This window comes from Gymnoscopelus braueri (assembly GCF_963280865.1).
Source record: "Gymnoscopelus braueri genome assembly, chromosome: 1".
NCBI classification, from domain to species: Eukaryota; Metazoa; Chordata; class Actinopteri; order Myctophiformes; family Myctophidae; genus Gymnoscopelus; species Gymnoscopelus braueri.
In genome coordinates this window covers 45,166,334-45,189,988 of record NC_137603.1, presented here as the reverse complement: position 1 = coordinate 45,189,988, position 23,655 = coordinate 45,166,334, and the positions used below count along the sequence as shown (strand labels likewise).

Here is a 23,655-nt window from a genome sequence, read left to right as displayed (position 1 = left end):
CCAACTAGCCTGCTGACAGTCGCTGACCAGTCCTGCGTACTTGGAGAGCTTCCTCCTCTCAAAGGCTTCTTCCAAGCGATCTTCCCACGGGACTGTCAGCTCCAGCAGCACTGCTTGCTTCCACTACAATTACTTGAAAACGTTAGTGACTAGTTACTGTAGATTTGTATGATCCTATATTAAAATTGGCTAATGGGAGGGGGCAGGCGGGCACGCGGGCGGGAGGACCACGGCCACGTCACTATGACTCAGACGTAACCATAAACAAACCCGATACAGACATAAATAGGCAGGACCACGGCCACGTCACTATGACTCAGACGTAACCATAAACAAATTTGATATGCCCATATATAGGCATATATGGAGATTCGGTCATGTGCATATATGGGGCAGACCGACTTCAAACTCGGTGCACGCATCGGCAAGGACTCAAGGGAGTGTGGTGCCCGCAGCCGAGGAGTTTGGATATGCGGTTGTCCAGAACCGCCGATCTGACCGATATGTCCATCTATATAGGCATATAGATATCCAGTTGTCTAGAGCCGCCAATCCAACCGATATGCCCATATATGAGGCCAGGAATCATCTTACGTGTACTCTGACGAAAGATTTGTACTTCTACTTTCGGCACTTTAAGTAACATTTGCTGCCAATACTTTTGTACTTTTACTCCCGTAAAATTTTGAATACAGGACAGTTTATTATTTCTTCATTGTGGTATTAATACTTTTACGCAAGTAAAAAACCTAAGTACTTCTTCCACCACTGGTAGAGAGAGCACAGCTTCAGAACTGAAAGTGGCACACAGTACAGTATACGGCTGTAATGTCACAGCTGCTACAAGGGGTGTGTAAGCACTAAGCAGGCCTGTCTTAATGCACAGGTCAGGGGGGCAACAAACCGCTGGGCAAAATAATAAATGACCGGACTATTCGAAGTAACAGGGGTGAAATATCGTCCGGGGCCTGCTGAAGTAGCGCTAAATTTGTGCCGAAAAGCGTCTGCTGCATCCCTCCCCCCGGCTGATGAAGCAAAATTCTTCAGCTGCAGAGCTCTTTGCTTGCCTCCATACTGTTCTGTGACACAACGAATGTCTCAAGAGTTTGGACTTGAAATGTACATACAAGATTTGAGTTGTTAAAATGTTTCACAAATATTCAGATATTTTGAAAATAGGCGATGCAGGTATAAAAGTGGTTAAACTGATTTTAATGCTACAGTATATTAACAAATTTATCTGAGGACCCCCTGGATCTCCCCTGAGGACCATACTTTGAGAATCACTGCTCTAACAAACATCCACATGTTGGACAGGAAAATTCCATAACACTGATAGGAATAGTGCTTGTACCCTCAACATATCCGTATCTACCAGTCACACACACACACACACACAGCACGTGCGCGCACGCACGGTCACATGCACCCACATGCAAGCAAGCCACAAACTGCAAGAAATGTGAAATGATTGATAATATTGTGTTTCCTCAGAGAGGACTATTTCATTACTGCTAGAGGCAGGGTAATGTTTGTTTTTAATTCCATTTCCCCTCCCAGAGGAGATCTGTCTCGGCCCGTCTGACTGCCTGCATGTAAGATATCATGGTTATCTGACAAACCAACATCTGGCCACAAAGTTAGAACCATACGTGTGTGTGTGTGTGTGTGTGTGTGTGTGTGTGTGTGTGTGTGTGTGTGTGTGTGTGTGTGTGTGTGTGTGTGTGTGTGTGTGTGTGTGTGTGTGTGTGTGTGTGTGTGTGTGTGTGTGTGTGTGTGTGTGTGTGTCTTACTCTTTTTAAACTCCTCTGAGTCACAAGTTGTCCGGGGAAGCCTCCTCCTCCCTCATGGTTTGCTACATTATAATTGAGGAGCAGTCGCTGTCTTCGTTTTAGATGGAAAGACTGAGTTTGGTGGTTTGGTTTTGGCTGATGCTGGCCTCTGATCATGGGGTCAGGCAGGGATGCACTCTGAGGCTCACTGATCTGTGACCACAATGAACCCAGGGCATTCAGGTTAAGCACTTAAGCCCTATTTTATACTTAGTCGTGCAACAGTGTTGCATGGAAACATTGAATAGTGAACATTGCAAAAATTACTGATCTACAGTACAAGTTCACAAAACATCACATAAGCCTGTAGATCTCCTATTTTGCACATTTTTATAGGGACGCCAGGTTGAATTGTGTTAAAAGAGTTGTCTTTTTGTTTGCTTGTTTTCAGATCAAATCAATAGTTTTCCGAGTTGAAAGTGTTTTGGCATCTGTCTTGGCATTGTGACTTCAATCCCCTCGATCCTTAATACTATTGTTGTATTGTATTGTTGGCGAGCTGGCAGCTGTAGATTGTGAGTCACCAGAGGAGTGTTCAAGAACATTGTTTTCCACAAGTGTTTGCAATAAATGCTGTTTACTTACTTACGTTTGAAGGTTCAATTTTGTTCTGTTGATTTTGAGCTGTCATCGGTGTCTGACAGTGGTATGCCACACCATTTGCGACCGTAAATGTTTAATGCCTGTGCCTGTGACATCACACCCTGTCCGAGTTGTGCCTAGGTAAAATCTGAATCCAGTGAGTGCTATGGCAAAAGACCATAGTTGCTACCAGTTGTGCTTTGGAGAGGTGCTGCAGAGCACAAGAAACTAACAGTATTTTCATGGGTAAGCTCCAAAAAGTTACCAAATAAAAAACATTATTCTTGGGGGAGTAGATCTTGGGTCTGGATGTGACCAGGGTCTATCAGATCTGTATATATGCTCCAAAATGGTGGGCACCATTGAACTCTCCACTATCCATATCTGAAAGCCAGGCTTCTTCCATTTGCAGCAAGGAAGCAATTTATTTGTCATCTCCCTCTGGCGTGTGATACGAACGCTAGTACAATGTGGTTCTGATGGGCTGTCTGAGAGAGACAGTGTATCACTGATCAGATGAATGTCACAAACCCATGCAGCTGTCAGGAACCATTTATCTTTGTGGACACATTGGCAGGTCAGATTAGAGATTCCGGAGGGGGTGCGGGCAGTAAGCAGCTCTGGTGTAATTGAATGGGAAATAATTTGCTTTTGCATGTTTCCTTGTGTGTTTTGTTTTAGCTAGTGTATCCAGATGGAAGAAAATGTGATTTTTTTTCTGTGCTTTTACATGGCCATTGACTGTGCAGAATTGGTTGGACCGTAGACGTATGAAGACACAAAATCTCACCCTTTCGCATTTCTCTTACCTCTCTGTCTCTCTGTCTCTCTGTCTCTCTGTCTCTCTCACTCACTCACTCACTCACTCACTCACTCACTCACTCACTCACTCACTCACTCACTCACCCCCCCCCCCCCCCCACACACACACACACACACTAGGGCTGCAACTAACGATTATTACCATACCAAACAATTAATCGATTGATCGGATTATTGCCAATAAGTTAGCAATTACCTATAATTAGAATTTTAGTTTGTTTTAGGTATGTTCTAGCTAACAATAAAGACAATAAAGATTACATTTAAAATTAAAAAATAATTAAAAAGTACATGTTATACAATTTTGCTCAGCTGCTGATTAGGCTACTACTCATAAAATACATAAATACAAATCAAAATAAATAAAAGCCACCTATGGTACCTTTTTTCTTGTTCTGACTGCATGATTTGATTAAAAAAACATCAACTTATTTGTCGGGCTAAAGGGTAACAGTACTCTTTTAAATTCAAATGTATCATTTAAAAAAATAAACCATATTTGTTTTTGATCATATAATCCTGCATGCAGCAGGTATACATAATTGGCTTTAATGTTAATGTAGAGACTAGGTTCAATTCACATTGCAGTTTGCAGATCCTGTATAATACAGTAGTTTAAGGGGTGTCTATTTACCGCTGTTGACGTCGGTGCGGTGGGGAGCTACCTTTATGTCCTCAGTGTTCGGATTCCGCCTACTGTATCCGGTCATCACGCACTCAACGTTTTCCGCTTCCGTTATGAGTTCTGACTCTGACGGCTAGCGAGCTAACAAGCTAAAGAGGCCATAACGAGGCGATCTACTGCATAATGCAACGTGCCTACTCTTCAAATGCTCCCGCATTAAATTGTAGACTTACTCCCATGCCAAGCAAAGTCCATCATACATTACAGGTAATCCTTTTCTTTACCAGTCCAACGTCGGCAGATTGTAAGGGAAGCGAGAAGGTTCACTCCTCCTTAGCTTAGCCACGGCTAGCGCTGTAAAAAGACAGTGTTTAAATGGAAAAACCGACGCGATAGGAACTAAAAACACCTGCGATTCGTTGCCGATAAAAATCGATAATCAAATTAGTTAGCAACAAATTTAGTAATCGATTTTAATCGATTAGTTGTTGCAGCCTTAACACACGCACACACACACACACACACACACACACACACACACACACACACACACACACACACACACACACACACACACACACACACACACACACACACACACACACACACACACACACACACACACACAGGGTGCATGCATATCGGACCAGTTTTCTGATGCGATTGGGATCGACTGTGTGTGGAGCCCGGCAAAGTGAGTTGCGCCTTAATAGATCTCATTGATAGAATTTAAATTGGATGTTAAATAAGCATTACTCTGCTGGATTGTCTGGCCAGCCCAGCCCAGGAAAGTGGGCCAAACGGTGTGAGCATTGTTCACTCAGAAAGATATGTGAAATTGGGCTGAGATTGAATTAAAGTGTGAACAATTAGAGAGGTGCTGGATGGCCCTCGTACCTCTCACTCATGTCATGCACACCTCTGTGCAAGGCAAGCCTGCCCTTGCATTTCTTAACCACTTAATCTCTATGTGCTGTAATAGTGAAAACAGCCGATCTACTTGTAGCTCACACGTTGTGAGATTGTAGATCTGGTATTTTCTATATTTATGAATAAAAACCAAAGATTTTACAAATGGACAAAAAAAAGAAGAGAAAATATGCCCAAAATAGGGAGATATATGGTTACATTTTTTATTAAATGTTACATTATATATCGCACGCACGCACACGCACGCACACGCACACGCACGCGCACACACACACACACACACACACACACACACACACACACACACACACACACACACACACACACACACACACACACACACACACACACACACACACACACACACATATGAGGGACTAAAAGTAAGGGCTGTGCTATGCTAATACGGTTGTATAGCTGTCACTCACTGTCAGTGTGGATATACTCATCTCTAGCCTGCATGTCCAAGGCTGTGAAAATACACTGGCTCCTGTTGCCCAGGCTTGAGATCATCAACCATAATGTACCTGACAGCCACCTCAGAGGCAGACAAGGAGCGATGCACAGGGATGGGGCTGCTTAAGGGTTGAAATCATATCAGGTCGGTTTAGCGTGCAGGCGGGTCTTGTAAAACTGCAGAGCAAATAGGGAAAAGGAGATCCTCTGTGTGTGTTCGTTTGGTAGAAAGTGGGAATATCGCCTCTCTCTTGTACGGTGTTATAGTGTAAATCTTCTCCCCGCTGCCTCTATCCTTTTCTGTCTTGCTGTGAGGGACCAGCGCTGGGCTCAGCTCAGCCCAGCTCAGCCTCTTGCTCCAGAACAAAATGGTCTCTAAACACTCCAGCTGGACCAGTACCACCTGGATCAGAACTCAGCCCAGCACCCCAGCCTTCTCTCACATCACCATGGAAACGTTCCTTCAGGCACGGCTGAAAAAAGAGGCTCCGTTTGTGTGGAGGCCGGGAGGCTTGTTCACTCTTGTTGTTTTCTGAAGTCTTTGGGATGGCGAACAGTTTTGTTTGTGGCTGATTTACATGTCAAGGCCTCCCTTAGACCTGTGTTCCACACCACTCTGTGGATCAAGCCTCTAACAGCTCTATCTAGAAAAGCTCGCTCCATTGCCAGGACTCTCATTCTTGGAAACGCTCCCGTTGGACTGTCAATCAGGCTTATCTGTGTTGTAGTATGTAGCCTACCTCTGCTAGCCGTCCACACTGCATTGTGTGTATATTTTTCTGCGAGTCTGCATTCATTTATGGATGCATGCGTGTTTGTGTGTGTGCGTGTGCGTGTGTGCATTCTGACTTGCTGTGACCTCCACTCAACTCAGTCTTCTCTCACACTTCCCCTCTCTCTTTCTTGCTGAACTTGCAATTAATGTGACCCTCAAACTTCTAATTCCTCCACTTCCATTGTGTCTGTTGTTCCCTCTGGTTGCAGGGCAAGCATTGTGCAGAAGAGGATCATCTATTTTCAGGATGAAGGCTCACTCACCAAGCGGATGTGTGAGAAAGGTGGGATTCTATATCAATATCAGAAAACCAATAACATCCCTTGTGTTCTCCCATCCCCAAATCTTCCCGCTGGTACCCTATTTCACCACCCGTAGATTCTCACTGTCTTTTATTTCTCTCATTTATTACTGCCTTCCTATTTTCTTCATTTTTGTGCAGGGATATCATCTGTGCTTTGTACACTTGGCATCTGAATTATCTTAAATGAGTGTGACCCCCAGCTGTGCGTGACATTGGATGCCACACTGAGCAATAGATCAAATGAATATTTGAACATGTCCCCCACTTTCCTTCTTCCCTCCTTTGCTTTCCATTCAGACAACCAACCATTTCAACTGCATTCTAATGGGATTTTTCTCCTTGTTATCTTTTAGTCATCTATTTTCCCCCCCTTTCTCTATCTCTGCCTTTCTAAGTCTCAGTCTGTGTCTCGGTCTGTCTCCCTGTTTGTCTCTCCCTCCCTTAATATCGCTCTCTGTTCTGTTTGCAGAGTCGTTGTTTGGCGACACCACAGACAAGCCTCTGCTCGACTGCTGTGCCTGTGGAACTGCCAAGTACAGAGTCACCTTCTTTGGGAACTGGTCAGAGAAGATTCATACCAAGGATTACCCCCGTAAGCGCGAAACACCTTAATTCTTCCTTCACATCACCCTAGCTGAATGCATTCATGTTTATCAGAAAACTATAGCTCCCACAAGAACCAATATGTTCCCATTCTGATGAATATACTGTATGTGCGTATAACCTTGACATTGATACAGGGTGTGACTGTGAATAGAGATTTTGATTACTCTGGCGCCCTTCTTTAAGGCGAGCTCTGACTTGTCTGAACGATATATTGATTAGAATAGAATAACATAAGCCCACAGATGGAGAGGGCTCTGATTTACTGGTGTGGGAGGGAGCAGTTGGCATTTGTTCTACCTACTACTCTTTGTCGCTCCAGTCTCTCACTCGCAATCACTTTCACTGTGGGGTGGAAATGGTTGTCTGCAATCGGAAGGTTCCCGGGGTTCGATCCCTGTTCCTCGTGGCATCATGTCTAACTGTCCTTGAGCAAGACATACATTTATTTTGTCTGCAGGTAATCTTGCATACTACTACGCCGATCAGCGTCATATTTCTTGTGCATGCTGACAGCAGACCAAGGACCTCAGTTCTATAATATTTTTCAGATCGGTCAATGACAACTACGTATGTCATTTTTGTTATGTCTGATACTCACAGAGCAGTCTTCCCTCCCGGCTATGGGATACTCATCCCATGAGGCTACAGCATAGAGGTATAATATAACTAGAGGGCGGATTGCCCCGCCTCCAGCTATTCATTTCAATGAAAGTGCTCAGTGGCGTTTTGAAGCACCCGGAAGCCTGCCGGAAGTAGAATTATTGAGACGTTTTTGAGACGTTTCGAGCAGCCATAGAGTTATGAGCATGCGCTCTGGTGTCCTTTTTGCGTCCTACGTCACCACCTACCTCCATGAACGAGCCTGTGTTTATATTTATATTTATTAAATACACTCGAGATGCATATTTATATGTAAATGCATATGTATTTATGTATAATATGTTTACATATTTGTATTATATTATATATACTTGTATATATGAATATCTCAGTATTTTTTGCTTTTCGCCTGCAGTTCCAGTGGCAGCTTCAATATTTCTCAGCAACTCTGAGGGCCTACGGACCGGCACTAGCCGATCGGGCGCCTGTCAGTTAATTAAAGTACAAGTTGCGAAAAGTTGTTGGGACTTATATGTTGGGATTTATACTACTCACTAGCCAATTACAATTTTCCTGTCCCTTCTGCTTATGGGATGTACCGGTACTACAGTAGCCAATCACAGACATGCAAAAACACCAAATTATACCTTCATCAACGTGACAACATTCCCAGAACCCGCAAACAACGAGTGTTAATGTACTTTCAACTCAGTCCGAGCTGTCTTAAGACAGTTTTTCACCAAAGCATGCTCCAAAAGTAATATAATCTAATATATCATCGTCTTGAAAACACAGACATACAGTTAATGAACGAATATGCCGGATTTGAAAATAACATGTTTTGGGTGATTTGATCGGGACATCCCTACTGAATTTATCATTAAATATGTCATGGTTGAGAGACCAATCTGTCTCTTTTTTCTCTTTCTCCATCTCATGCAGAGCGTCACACATATGCACTCACATGTCTGAGTCATCTTTCAGATATAGCTGTGTACATCGGATCCTACATGCCATTACTTTTCAATCTGCCACCCTACATTTTTCAAATTGGCCTCATGGTGGCGCTATAACAGGTAGATTTCTGTGAGCAGCTAATCTCTGGCACCGTTGGACCGATCGCTGTGAAACATTGCACGCACACTTCCTGGAGGCCAAGGAAGAAACTTTCACATTTGCCTAGTGCCAGCAGTTGGCAGATTTTTGTAACAAAAAAAAACATATTGCTCCTACAGATTTTGTTACGCCAATCGGTACACATTATCATGTGATCACATAGTCATGTGATCAAGACGGATCTGTCCTATTTTTCATATTCCATCCTGGCTAAGATTGGCTTCCAAAGTTTACAGTGGAAATCATGAACACATATCCGATTGATGTAATGCGAAACATTGCTAGCCCACAAGACCTTTGCTCCGAAGAGCACATTTTTCTAGTTACACGTTGTGTGTTTTGTTTACGTGGCTGCAACGTCTGATATGGCAGAAGTCAAATCAAGTCGGTATGCCATGTGCCTTTTCATACTCACTCAAAACACCAAAACATTGTGATCACATACTTCAGACAGAGAGAGGTACTGACAGAGATTTGTAGTTGTGTGTGAAAGGGTGAATTGTGAAGCACTTTGGAAAATGGAGCTCTATAAATGCAAACCAATTCGCTCATTCTCTTTCTTTCCAGTTTCTATCGCTTTCTGTCTCTGTTTCTCTCGCTCTCTCAACACACACACACACACACACACGCATGCACTTATGAATGCACGCACGCACTCACTCACTCACTCACTCACTCACTCACTCACTCACTCACGCATGCATGCATGCAAGCACGCGAGCAGACATGCACACATACACACACACACGCACACAGATAGATTTAAAGGAAGATAGGATAAGCTTCAGCCTGATTTATACTTAGTCGTGTGACCCGGTGTCCCAATGCCACAGTAGACGATAAGTTCTCAACACGTCGCATTGCGGTGCATTGTGAACTTGTAAGTCTGCTATTTTCAGATTAAGCATAATTTAAGCATTGGCTTGCATAGTTATTGTTTTCATCATGGTTCCAAGGAAGCCACAACTGGATTCCCCCTCACTGATCTGCCAGCACAAAGCATATCCTAGATCACTGTTTACCAAACAATTTTTATGTGTCACAAGTAAATATTCAAAAATATATTTTTCTTCTCTTCCTTAAAAATGTAATAAATTAAGAAGTGAAAATAGCAGATCTACAAGCTCACAACGCGAAGCGAAGCGTTGTGAGCTTGTAGATCTGCTATTTTCACTAGCTTGGGTCCTGGCAAACGTCTAATTTCTCTTTTGGCTCTTGAGCTAAAAGGTTTGGTAATCACCGTTCTTGATAACTGACCCTAGTTGTCAACACAACAGTGACCGCTGTCGTATAACAATGATCACTTCCTATATAATTTGCATCAGTTAATCTTATTTGAATGGTTGGGACAATTAAACCCAGATGAAAGTGTGGCGCGGCTAAGGAAGCTAATTGGCCATGGCTGTTACACTGAGACACTTGATGTGAGGTGTCAGCTCTTCTGTAGCAAGCACCGCATGTCACTTGTTTTATGGTTTGAGACAGTGGTTCTCAACCTGTGGGTCGGGTCCCCACATGATTTTTGGGGGGGTCCCCAGATGACAGTAAAGTGACAATTTAATGAATTTTAAGACCTGTTTAATACCTAAAAAAATAAATGACATTAAGTGAAACTAGAAAAAGTGCTCCTCGGAGCACAGGTCTCCGCCAGGTCAGGTAGGTGAGTGTGGACCAGCAATGTTCTGAATTCGCCAATCTGGATGGAATGTGAAAAATCGGACGGATCCGTCTTGATCACTTGACTATAGAGATAATGTGTACCGGTTTGCATGATGAATCAAGTTTTGCAAAAATCGGCCTCCTGGTGGCGCTATAATGGGGCAATGTTGAAAGGGTGGCATTTGTTCCTCAACGTAGTGTGAATGTGCGTGCAAAGTTTCACGGCAATCGGACACTGCGTTCATGATTTGCGGCATTTAGTTCAATACGGGCCACTCCTGCAAACTTTAGATGTCAATCGTAGCCAATCAGGATGGAATATGAAAAATCAAACAGATCAGTCTTGATCTCATGACTATAGAGATCATGTGTACCGATTTATGTTAAATTTGGATAAAATCTGAAGGAAAATCCAAAAATGTGTTTTAGATAAGTCTGCCTCCTGGTGGCGCTATAAAAGGCAGATGTGAAAAAAGCAGGGCAAAGGTTTTTCCTTGACCTGTTGGGAGTGCACATACAAAGTTGTAAACAGATCGGTGCAGTTACGGGTAAAAACACGAATTGGCCTGCTATAGCGCCACCATGAGGCTGATTTGAAAAATTTGAAGTGGCATTTTTTCGTCGGCTTAATGGGAATGTACGTGCAACATTTCATGGAAATTGCATGCTGTGTTCATGATTTGAGGCATTTTGTAAACTTTGGAAGCCATTTTGAGGCAATCAGAAAAATCTGAAAATCTTGTTTCGTTTAATGACTATAGAGATACTGTGTACCGATTTGCGTGACGTTTGGACAACATCTGTAGGAGTACTGTCAAAATTTTTTTTTTGCAAAAAACGGCCTCCTGGTGGCGCTATAACAGGCCCATGTGAAATTAGATTAGCTGTTCACAGACGGACACACACACACACACACACGGACGGACGGACGGACGGACGGACGGACGGACGGACGGACGGACAGGGGGTAAAACATACTCTCTCGCCATGCCTTTCGGCCTGGCGGAGACAAAAATACCATTACTGCATCAACAAACTTTAAATAAAAACTGGTCAAACATTGGCCAAATTGTCAAATGATATAAGAAAGAGGCAAAAATTCTGAAAATAGCTGATCTACAAGCTCACAACACCTCGGGTCGCGAGGCGTTGTGAGCTTGTAGATCAGCTATTTTCACAATATTTATCTGTGGAACCGAGTCAAACTAAATGTAATGCTTCAACTCCTACAATTCCAAGTGCTTCTCAGGGTGCGGGGTCCCCAGTTCAAATATGATTATTTTGGGGGGTCGCGGCCTGAAGAGGTTGAGAACCACTGGTTTAAGAGATGTCACTGTCATCTATCCTTCTATTTTTACTAGATGTCCTTCAAGTGAACGGGCATGTGACCACTGTGGTGGTGACACATATTCGGAGTCTATAGGGGGTCAATCACTATAAAACAGGCCAACAGGTTTTTCTTTTTTCTTTGCTCTCTCACCAACATGATAACCTTGACAGCTCTATTTTCTCTTCCCCTCATGTCCCCATTGTGAGTCATGCAGCAACGCGTGGCTATTGAGCCTGAGAGATCCTCTGACAGAGGAAAGCAGGGGGCAGGCAGTAGAGAAAATAGAGGGAGGACGTTCCAGCTGGATTAGGTCCAACACAGGTGGCCACAGAGTCTCATTATCTAACCTACAATTGGGGAGTTGGCTGAAAGCAACGACCAAAAAACACGACCAAAAAACCCGCTGTTGCCAGATCGTGCGCGAGCAACAAGCAACCTAAGCGAGCAACAAGCAACCTAACACACAAAGCTGCCCACTGCGCATGCGTCGACGCACTTTCTCTAACCAATTTACACCCACTTCACGCTTACAAAACCTGGACATGGCAACGTCGCTCATCGTTCTGTGATTGACAGCAAAAGCTGGCCAATCAGGTGGCGAGTTCGAGTGAGCCCGAATGGCTCCGAGTGCAGCCGACAAAAAACGAACGGCAGCCATTGTTTTGTGCGAGTCAGGGTGCGAGTGCCTTCATTTATTCGCTGACGGACAGAGAGAGACAGAGAGACATAGAGGGAGAGAGAAAGAGAGGGAGGGAGGGAGGGAGGGAGAGAGAAAGAGAGGGAGGGAGGGAAAGAGAGAGAGAGGGAACGAGGGAGGGAGAGAGAGGAAGACAGGGAGAGAGAGAGGGCCAGAGGGGAGAGAGAGAGAGAGACACGGAGATGGAGAGAGAGAAAGGACGGCAGGAGGCGATGCGCTGTTAAAAATTAAAAAAAAAAAACTTTTTTGGGGGAAATTTTTAGCCCACGATTTTTGAACCCCAAAATAAGCGAGCCCTTACTCATTTTTGCGCGGACGTAATTTGTTTGTCATTGTGGTGAATGTTTGTGTGTGCTGCTGATGTTTGTTGTGTGAAGCTTAATGTCAGAGTGTTTGTGTTGGAGCGCCTCAGTGCGGCTGCAGAATTCATGTGCAACATCTTGCATGCGTGGCTGTGGCTTCACAGTTTTCCTTCGCAGTGTCTGTAGGTCACGGCCGTCTCCAGGGACCCCTAAGGGGGGGGGGGGGGAGACCCTCTGGGTTTTTTTTTATTTTTTTTTATCCCATGATTTTGTACCCCCAAACGACATTTTCTTTGGGGGGGGGGGGTAGGGGGGGGGGGTACTAGAATTCTGCCCGCGTAGCGGGCAGAACTTCTAGTGGGTATACAATGGTAGAGAGAGGATATGGGGTATTTTTGCTTTAAAGGAGTTTTTTAATCAGAAAGAACTAGACAAATTGCACTGAATAGAGTGCCTACCTCTGCCAACACTATGCAATTGGCAAGATATTAATTCATTTAGACATTGACCTTTGACCAAAAGTTCATTTGGGGCTGATAGACTTCAGTTTCCTGAAATTCCGCCAATCTGTTCTCGATTGACCTTTTGACCCTAAAATGAACCATCTCTTCTGGGCAGCCTACTGATCACTCCTACCAAGTTCCATGAAATTCTGGCCATCCATTCTATTGTTGTGGCGTTTTCTAACCCTAACCATAACCCTGAATACGAATGGAATGGATTTGAGGCCTGTTTTAAAGCCTCTGGTGCCTTCAGGTCTTGTAATCCTGTGGTGCCTTCAGGTGGTTGAGAATTATGTTCCAGAGATAGAGTACTTCCCATTACTTGCACACATAAGGGGAAAACACATCAGAGCATATCAGTGACATCATCAGATTGCCCAATAGTGACATTAACCTCAGTAAGATTTTGGCATTTGCTTTACTGCTTTTTAGTCTGTTTTATAAAACCGGGAAAGCATCTGTGTCATTTTAGATTTTTGCGTTGGCTATTCAAAAATAGCAGATATACAAGCTTGTATATCGTATAATAGCTTGTATGTACACATGCTATTTTTTGAACATTTCTGAAAGTGTTTGAAACATTTCGTTTAGAAGGAATTTGTAGAATTGTCCTCAGGTCTTAAAGGGATAGTTCACTCAAAACAATACTTTTTTTCTATCGATTGGTCACCCCATGGAGACTTAGAATAGAATATATGGATATTTGTTTTGTTTTTGTCATTTTGACATTCCTAAGTCAATAATTTGATAACCAGCAGACCGGTAGGTAGGCAGCGGTTCCGGTAGGAGACACAAAGGAGACTCTTTGTGTCTCTTACCGGAACCGCTGCCGGTCATCAAATTATTGGCTTAGGAATGCGACAAAAACAACTATCGCGTTAATAGGTTAAACAGGTATATGCACAGTTTTCCTGTTGGTACACTTATCCACTTATTATCGCTGACTTTTACACAGCCTGCAAAAGGATATTGATTTTATGTCACTGGCTGGTCAGACAGAAATTATCTTCACCAAAAGAAAACCATCTGGTGTGTAGGAGTGTAACATTGCCTGAAGGAGGAGAGGAGAGCGTGATATGATGTACCAATAAAGTCAGAAATGATCCTTATGGACCTCCATGACTTTTGGAGGTTGTGAGAATGAGAAATTGCTGTAGAGCACATGTTCGTCCTGGAGATATTTCCTTGATCTTGTGTAGACCTACTGAGAGAGCAGGGATAAAGCTTATGTGGATTAACATATCTAAAACCTAATTAGTTTGACTGACTGATCAGACTCATTAATAAGCTACTGAAACAGCAGTGAGCTTTCGGTGTGATTTCCAGACTAAAGGGCTCATGAATACAAATGCATAATACTATAATCCTGTTTTATAATTATTGTTCTTATTAGCAGCAGCAATGTGCTTGTGGGCAAGCAGGCCAAGATAATTTTTTGTTTTTGTGTCAATTAACCTCACCAGGTCGTGCTAATCACTGGTCTGCCATTATTGGAGCATCCCACTCGAAGAACTACGTGCTGTGGGAGTATGGTGCCTATGCGAGTGACGGGATTAAGTCTGTGGCTGAGTTGGGCTCTCCAGTCAAGATGGAGGAAGAGATTAGGCAGAAGGTAAGGGTTCATTTATACCTCATTGTCCAACCACTTTGCTTCACAAAAGCAACTTTTTTTCAAAGTGAAAATCACAAATGATTTTCAGTGTTTTTCATAATCAATTTGGATGATATTATCATGTAGTCTGTGTCTCTCAGGCAAATGCTGTATTTTGTACTGTTGCATTCCTTTGCTCTATGGGAATGATCAAAGCAGAAAGGAACCATTGAGATAGAGCTGACCTGCATACCATGCGGTGGCCATAGGGGATCTATCAAGGTTTTTAGTACCATCAGACATGATGTTTCTGGGTGAGCCGACTGGAGTTCAATATTGGATGGATGGCTGTGACGTATTTCATTGTCGTGGATCGATTCGTGCTTTTCAAGCACCTTCATTATTCTTTGGCTGTCTCTGCATGTACAATTACTACGCAGCAATGGAAAGAGTGGGCAGTATTCTGTCATCTCGTCCTTGAGTATTTAACCACTTGAACCCCTGCATCCCTACAGCTATTTCCAGCAAAGACATTTGGTATACAGTTAAAAAAAGAGCATACAGTACCAAATAGAGTTGCAACTCAGGTCCGTATTACTAAGTAGAGTGGAAAAAGGTAACAAAAGACAAATTTGGGTATTTCAGATGGTTTCACTTTTTCCAGCTGCCATATTCTGTGGGGATGGGATCTTGTTTCTGACATATTATAAAGTGTAATGACCTCGATCTTTAGCTAGTGACATTCACATGGATGGGTGTTGGTACGTACTTAGAGCTGCATTCTCTCAATCAATAACTGTGATTCTCAAGTAGCTTCATCCATTAACACCGGGAACACATCTGTGTCATTTTAAGATTTCTTTGGCATTTTTTTGAAAAATCTTAGAAGATTTGTGCAAATCTTTGAATTAAATATATATGTTTTAAAACAAAAAAATGTACTTCGATCTGTGCTTCTGGGGGGGTCCCTGGAACAATAACATATTTTGAGATGGGGGTCCGCGGCCAAATACATATAATTCTGGGGGTCCTTGACATGGAAAAGTTGGAGCACCACTGATCTAGCAACATACTGTTAGGATTTAGAAAACATTTTTAGATATATATTTGGCCGCGGACAGGGGGGAAAGTGGCTTCTAGTTCTTGCCGGAACTCCCAGAAATAAAAATCGTGTCAGTCTGTCAGCCAACCAGAAACATGTTTTGAACGTTGGTGCAATTTAATTTGTCGTTGAGCCCGCCTACTCTATCCGGTAATTTGCACACACACACACATAGGCACCGACAAAGGCCGTTTCCGTATCCTCTCTATACCGGATCTTCACCCTGCGAACGGATGAACGGATCCCATTCCCAGCCCAGTCTGTTGCACATTGACACGACTCGCACGAGTGACAAAACTTCTCTCTGTGGAATAAATAAAAAAACGGCACAGATTGCGCTCACACAAACACATTGGAACAATTCAGAAGCACTTCATTAGAAAACTTAACTAATAACACTTTTATGTTAATCTGACGTTAGTAGATTATGTTTTCTTCTTGCGTTTGTGGCAGGTTATTTAATATGGCATTTTGACAGCTGCCCTCTCCTTTTTCTTACCGGCACGCCGTTCCGGCCCAGAATCTTTTACCGGAACGGCGTTCCGGACCACTCCGGCCCACTTTCTCCCCTGGCCGCGGACCCCCATCTCAAAATGTTCTATTCCAGGGACCCCCAGAAGCAAAGATATGAGTTACAAATGTTCGTTTTAAAAAATATGAAATATCAAAAATATAAAATTTTCAAGATTAAAAAAAATAGCAGATCTAGCTTGTATATCTGCTATTTTTGAATAGCCGAAGAAATCTAAAATGACACAGATACGATTGAATGGGTTGAGTTACAGTGTGTGTCCCTTGATACACTCCAGGGAAATAGTTTCTCCCAGTCTCCCTTCAACACTGCCTTTTACAGCCTCAACTGACTCTCACACATTACTTTTTATAACTTTATATAACTATTCCTTCTTCTGGCACAACTTAAGCCAGATTTGATGCTCAGTTCCTTTCCCACTCTCCTCCTCTATCTGTTGTTCCCCCACAAATAGTATGGTATCTCTCTCTCCCTTTCTCCTTCTATGTGGCTGTGTCTCTCTGTCTTAAAATAGTCAGCGCTGGCAGAGCAGATGGCGCTGCAGAGAGCTTTTTTGTTGGCTAATATTGAAGACCTGGAGTCATGGAAGATAATGAGAGCATAGAGTGAGCGTTGGGGTCTGTGCGTCACAGCTATGCCGCCTTACTGCTGCTGCTGCGTTCTCTTTATCTCCAGGACCAGCATGGTCAACCGTGTTCACCTCTAATCCCAGAGATGAGATTGATTTTAAAGCAGCCAAATAAGAAATGGTCAGATTCCTCAAGTGAAGTGACTTGTGAGAAAGAGTGCTTTTTGTTGTAGCCATTATTGTAGTTGTATTGTACTGTATATCGTATGTCCATTACATAAATATTAAATATTATAAACTTCACAGTTGTGCTTGTATCAGTTACCATGGCATCTATATCAGGCTGTGTCAAACTCACAGGCCTTATTGGGCAAAATGCAACTTCATTGGGCCGGACCCATTGTGCACCAATGAAAGAAAGCGCCCGCATGTTCAGATTTATTCATGTTAATTACTGAGAAAGCTCATAGATTAAAACTCATTTAACTTTTATGTTCTGCGTCCTGCATTCTTGTTATATTTTTCTCTGTGGGATTTCTTGTTGTCAAGGTATTGGATTATACTGGTTGGTTGAATGGCAGACGTTGTAGCCAATAGGAATGCTTCCACAACCAGATGTGACGTCATTAACTAGAGCCAGTATTCATGCTAGTCAAGTGTGGTAGACAGCACATCGTGCATGTTGTTGTTCTCATTCATTCTGCTATCCTGTTCATGTTTTATTCTAATAATCTAATGTGGAGGTCTGAAAAACGGTATATCGGTCTAACAGTTTATTTTACACTTGTGGTGTCGTTTGATGTTGTATTCCTTTGCAACAGCCACTTGTTGCAAGCATATGCGACACACAGGTTTGCTGTTGACCTCAGAAGAAAAGGCTTTCCAATTATCGTTGAATATCTGACCTGTGTCAACTTTTCTTTTCTTGGACAGAATTTGTATACAGTCATAACTTTTGCTAGTCTTGCGTAGCCAGACAATCAGAGATCTCCGCCTATACACGTCTGGTGACATCTAAATTCAATAAATGGGCTAAAACTGTGTGGAAACATTTCAGAGATTTAAAACCAATGCAAAGACATTAGGGCGATTGTTCATATTGGGACGGTATCAGAACTGGCTTTCAAAGCCGTAGGGCGCTAGTTTTCTCTGCTGTTCTAGCCCCTACATTAATCACTCTAACCCTATTCATTGACCGGAGTCCCCCAGTGTTATATACTAGGCTCCTTTTCCTCTCTACAACAAATCCCTTTGCCAAAAATAACCAATTGTGACGCGTTGCGACACATTGTGAGCATGTAGATCAACTATTTCCGCTGAATCTTTGCCCCGCACTAGGGCTCATGTGATTCAATTAAAAGTTCCCTTGATGTATCAGTAGGCAGAGATCTCTGTTCATCTGGTCTATGGGAGACTGGCCTTTTGGTAACAAAGTTCTTACAGCACAGAAAGGAGGACTATTACATGGCTCAATAGCGCCGTGAGTGACTCTGTGAGCATAGGTTAGCACCATGGCTGACCTCTGCATTTGCTGTGTTAACCCAGAACTACAACATGTACTTGCCCTTTCCCATGACCTGGACATCTACTGCAGGCTTTTATTCAATCCTCTTTCCCCTCTTATCTTTATTACACAGACACACACACACACACACACACACACACACACACACACACACACACACACACACACACACACACACGTGCACACACGTGCGAGCACACGCGCGAGCACACGCACACACACTCTCCTTGCCCTTGAGCTAAGGCTGTCGGGTGAAGGCGCCTTTCTCTTTTGAGCAGCAGAGCACTTCTTTGGTAAATGCTGACACCAACAGAAAGCTGATTCTCTTTTGTGTCAGGTGGGGCGTCGTCGAGGGAAACAACTAGCGATGAATGCAACATTGATATTCATACCGAGGCTCAATTCCAGCCAAGGGGTGAACTCATCTTTCTGTTCATACAAAGTTTCATTTGCTGAGCCAAGCAGGCATGCAGGAGACAGACACACACACACACACACACACACACACACACACACCCCACACACACACACACACACACACACACACACACACACACACACACACACACACACACACACACACACACACACACACACACACACACACACACACACACACACACACACACACACACACACACACACACACACACACACACAGGCGTGCTTGTACTGCTCGTATCAATGCAGAGTTTGATGTCTTTATTTTCTATTGGAGTTTGTCAACCTTTCAGAGGAGGGACAACAGTTACAGTGTGCTGTGTCATCCGTCTTGCTGTTTATTATCATTACACGTCCACTGGAGAAGTCTTTATGCAGGCTTGTCTCTTGGGAACAAAAGCAGCTTTAGAATTGCTGATGGAGAATTTAAATCCTCGATCGGTCACCTGGATAATGCACAACAACAGTGTACGTATGTATGCCATGTGTGCTTTGTATGTCCCTTTTAGTGGAACAGCTTTGTATTGAAAGGAGGCGAGAGGATGTGATATCCACACTTGGCTGAATTCAATTTGTCCATCCCACACACACACACACACGCAAGCTGTCTTCAAAAGCAACTGCTGGATTCTGCTTAGCCCTCTCGTTGCTGTCCCTCCCATGTGACCTGCTGCTAATGAAAATATGATTGCATGTAAAGAGCTTTCTCAAGCCGGAGGCTTCGCCCACGCAGCCTCAACACTTGTGCAGTCAATCATGACATGGTACCACGTTTAAATCTGTTTGGGAGATGCTAAGTGTGACTGTCGCTGCCCTTTGTTAAGAATGTATGGATTTAATGAAATGAACAGCAGATGACGGCAAGACGCAATAGACTGAGGGGGCACTTTGATAAGCAGACAGATTGCGTTCTCAGTTCAACTCCGGCCACAGACCTGTATTGCATGTCTTTCCCCCTCCCTCTCCTCTCTCTCTCTCTCTCTCTCTCTCTCTCTCTCTCTCTCTCTCTCTCTCTCTCTCCCTCTCCCTCTCCCTCTCCCTCTCTCTCTCTCTCTCTCTCTCTCTCTCTCTCTCTCTCTCTCTCTCTCTCTGTCTCTACTGCACTGTCCAAATAAAGCAAAAACTGACTGGAAAAAACTAACAAAATAAAAAAAAGACAGGAAAAATGATATTGTCCTTGTGTAGTAATCTTATTCTGTGTATTACTCTTTCATTGGGCGACTCCAATGTCCTGGTGATTTGGCAGCACCCCCTCTCCGCCCCCCACCTCCCCTTTCCTGTCTGAGGTGATTTGTATATGCGGTCAGCCATTACAGAAGCTCAGTGTGTCTCTAATGAGAAGTTTAATGAGACTCTCTCCATGGACCACGGACCAAGACCAAGGCCTCAGACGGATTATGAAATCTCCCATTTCCTCGCACAGCATGGGGTGTTTTTCATCACCGCACCGTATGAACGCTTACAGAATACTCTATTATGGTTTGCTACACAGCGATGCCCTGCAAAACCCTGAGTGTGTATTAAACTGAGACAATGTAAAAAATACTCAGGAGGATCCCTCGCAGGATTTTACAATGCCCTACAGCAGGGCTACTCAACTTAAGATGGCTCAGGGGCCACTCAGCAAAATACCAAAAGTCCAAGGGGCCGCCATAAAAATGACGGTCCTATTTTGGATTTTTCGATTTTGTAACACACAAGAAAATGTACATTTTGACATCATATTCTTTTCACTGTACCAGTTTATTTTGTGTTGTGTGTATGTCCAGTGGCAGCAACCTATCCTGGGCGCGCGGCAAAGCCGCGCGGCTTGAAAAATTTGGGGGTCAAACCCCCCCAAAAACCCGAAATGCATAGAAAGCTATGCATTATACCTGTAACAATTGATGCACCTGTATGTATGTCTGTCTGTTTGTTTTTGAAAAATGTTTTAGCAACCCATATATTTGAACGGAAACGCCAAGACGCTGCGATCGGGCCGCATGCGGCCCGCGGGCCGCGGGTTGAGTAGCGCTGCCCTACAGGGTAGTGACACACCTCACACAGGGCAGTGCCAAAGAGACAGACGACAGGATGGTCATTTTGTCGCTGTCGGGTGGAAACCTTGTACCGAATGTCCAAAACCGTTAGTTTTCAGGAAATGGAGAAAGAAAATGGTAATTTTTATCAAATGGATCCAATGTAGTTATTATTACTTAATAAAAGGTATTTGGTTAAATATTTAGAAAACCCACAGACAGACTTAACCACTTTCAACCTGGCATCCCTATTTGTGGCAGGTGTGAAAATATGTGATGTAAATGTGTTTATTAAAAAATTGTAGCGATGTAAAACAAAAGCTATTTTCCTCTACATTTGCACAGCACTGTCACACAGCAACTCAAACTGTGAAGTTTAAAACTGTGAAGTTTAAAACTGTGAAGTTTAAAACTGTGAAGTTTAAAAGTTTTAAACTTCACAGTTTTAAACTGTTGAAACTTAAACTTCACAGTTTTAAATTAAAACTGTGAAGTTTAAGTTTCAACTAAAAAGATGAAATATGTTGATGCAAGGATTCTGCCCGGCAGCGAAGATATGGAAACGTAGAGAGCCCTGTCACTCAACACAAATAGGCTCCTCTGGATTGCTTTGTTCTGTATATTGTTGTACGGTTCAGAATGATAATAACACCTGCAGACGATAAGGTCACATCTTCTGCTGAGCACCTCGGTAGAGGAATGGAAGAGGCTATGGTCTGTTTCTGTGCGTGGGTATAGAACTGCAGATCACTCTGTGCTTACATTAATTTATTATGACTGTCCATGTGAGGTGACTGAGGAGGTTGTGTTTGTGTGCCTCTGCATGGAGTTTGTGTACACACACAGACTTGATTTAAAGGAAAATGACACTTTGGTAGAGGTATGTGTGTAGTGCAGTTACCTTACCATGATGTAACTCCAAATTACAAAGCAGATACTGCCAATATAGACTGCCCCAACGCTCCTGATTTCGTGTATAGAGGGGCGGGTGTAAAGAGCCGGCGAGAGACTGCGGCTGATCCCATTGGTTCAGCGATCTGTCCGTCAACCCCCGCCCCGTTAACACAACATTACGAGCGACGCCCACTGCACTCTGGTTGGTTGGGAAGTGAAACACTTCCTTATACCGAGTACACCGACGCGCTGGGCCAGGCTTTTATTTTTTAGCAACACTAAACAATAAAAGCCTGGAGATCGAGGCTACTGCCAATAAATAACATCACAAAACCAAACACAGCATTTTAAAAATATAATATAATACAAATGTCAGCTTCCTGTTGATTATATTTGAAGATCCCGATCCAGATCTGCTGATCCAGTTCTTTCTTCCAAATTCAAATAGTAAAATCAACAGGATGTTGACACGTAAATGCCTGGTTTTGTAACGTTACATATTGGTAGAATCTGCTTTGCTTTTTGTTTATGTGCTACAAGAGTGGCTTGATCTCACCAATGTAGCTATATCATGGCATGGTAACAACCAAGCAAAGTGTAATTTTGCTTTAACTCTGACTCAGAGTTAAATTTACTCTCAGGATTTGCTGTGCAGACAGGACGTGTAGGTTGAAGTAGTATATTACTGAAGGCTGCTGTCGCCATCTGCCTTTTATATAATCACTCACTGTTCGGTTGAAACCTTGTACGTCCAAAACCGTTACTTGTCAGGAAAATAAAAAAATAACCTATGTTCCAATGGATCCAATGTAGTTATTATTTAATCATAAGTTCTTGTTGATACTTCTCGTTGGTAAAATATTTATAAAACCCACACAGACAGACTTAACCACTTTCAACCTGGCATCCCTGTTTTGGGCATAGTCATTGTAGGAGAAAAGAAAAGGCCAAAATAGCAGATCTACAAGCTTGCAATGCATCACATCAGGTTATGAGCTTGTAGATCAGCAATCTTTGCAACTTTTGCACGACGCTGTCATTTGGCAAAGTATGAAATAAGCCATTAATTTATGAAAGATACATAAAAAGTAGGGCTGGGACTCGATTAAAAAAAATTATCTAATTAATTAGAGGCTTTGTAATTAATTAATCGCAATTAATCGCATATAAATATTTGACCTGAGAACAGTGAAAAGCAATTTTTGCATTTGACAAACGCGCGCGTAGGGGGGAGGCATCCATTACAGATTCTGATTTGCCCAGCCAACATTATCAAGCAGGCTATGCGGGCGCGTCTTCATTCATGTTTTCATGCACTGTGCTGGCTGCAGTTTACTTTGTTGTTGTCTGAGAAGTGAGAACCACGTCGGTTGGTGCGCTGGTATGATCGGTCCGTCTGAAACTCGTCCAGTGAGAAACGTTCCGCGGTGCAAAAATAGGTGCGATTAAAATGCGTAATTTTTTTTAGCGCGATCATTTTTCTGTAATTAATTGATTGAAATTAACGCCATAAAGTCCCGGCCCTAATAAAAAGGTAGAGAATGTGCTCCTCGGAGCAAAGGTCTTCGCCAGGTCAGGTAGGTTAGTGTGGGCCAGCAATGTTCGGAATTCGCCAATCAGGCTGGAATGTGAAAAATCGGACGGATCGGACGGATCTGTCTTGATGACTTGACTAATATGTACCGATTTGCTTGATGTTTGGACAACATTTGTAGGAGTAATATAAAAAAATGTTTTGCAAAAATCTGCAAAGTTTCACCGCAATCAAACACTGCCTTCATGATTTGTGGCATGACATCAAGACAGATCGGACGGATCTGTCTTGATGACTTGACTAAAGAGATA

At 43.1% G+C, this 23,655-nt stretch overlaps 1 protein-coding gene across 1 annotated transcript in view; it reads left to right on the top strand.

Annotated features, from left to right (window-relative positions):
• LOC308096815 (spondin-1-like) overlaps positions 1-23,655 on the top strand; it is a 116,704-nt gene that overhangs the window by 15,114 nt on the left and 77,935 nt on the right. Inside the window, exons 4-6 of the mRNA XM_080444281.1 lie at positions 6,232-6,305; positions 6,796-6,918; positions 14,603-14,751. Coding sequence (XP_080300407.1) covers positions 6,232-6,305; positions 6,796-6,918; positions 14,603-14,751 — 346 coding nt within the window. The remainder of the gene's footprint in view (positions 1-6,231; positions 6,306-6,795; positions 6,919-14,602; positions 14,752-23,655) is intronic.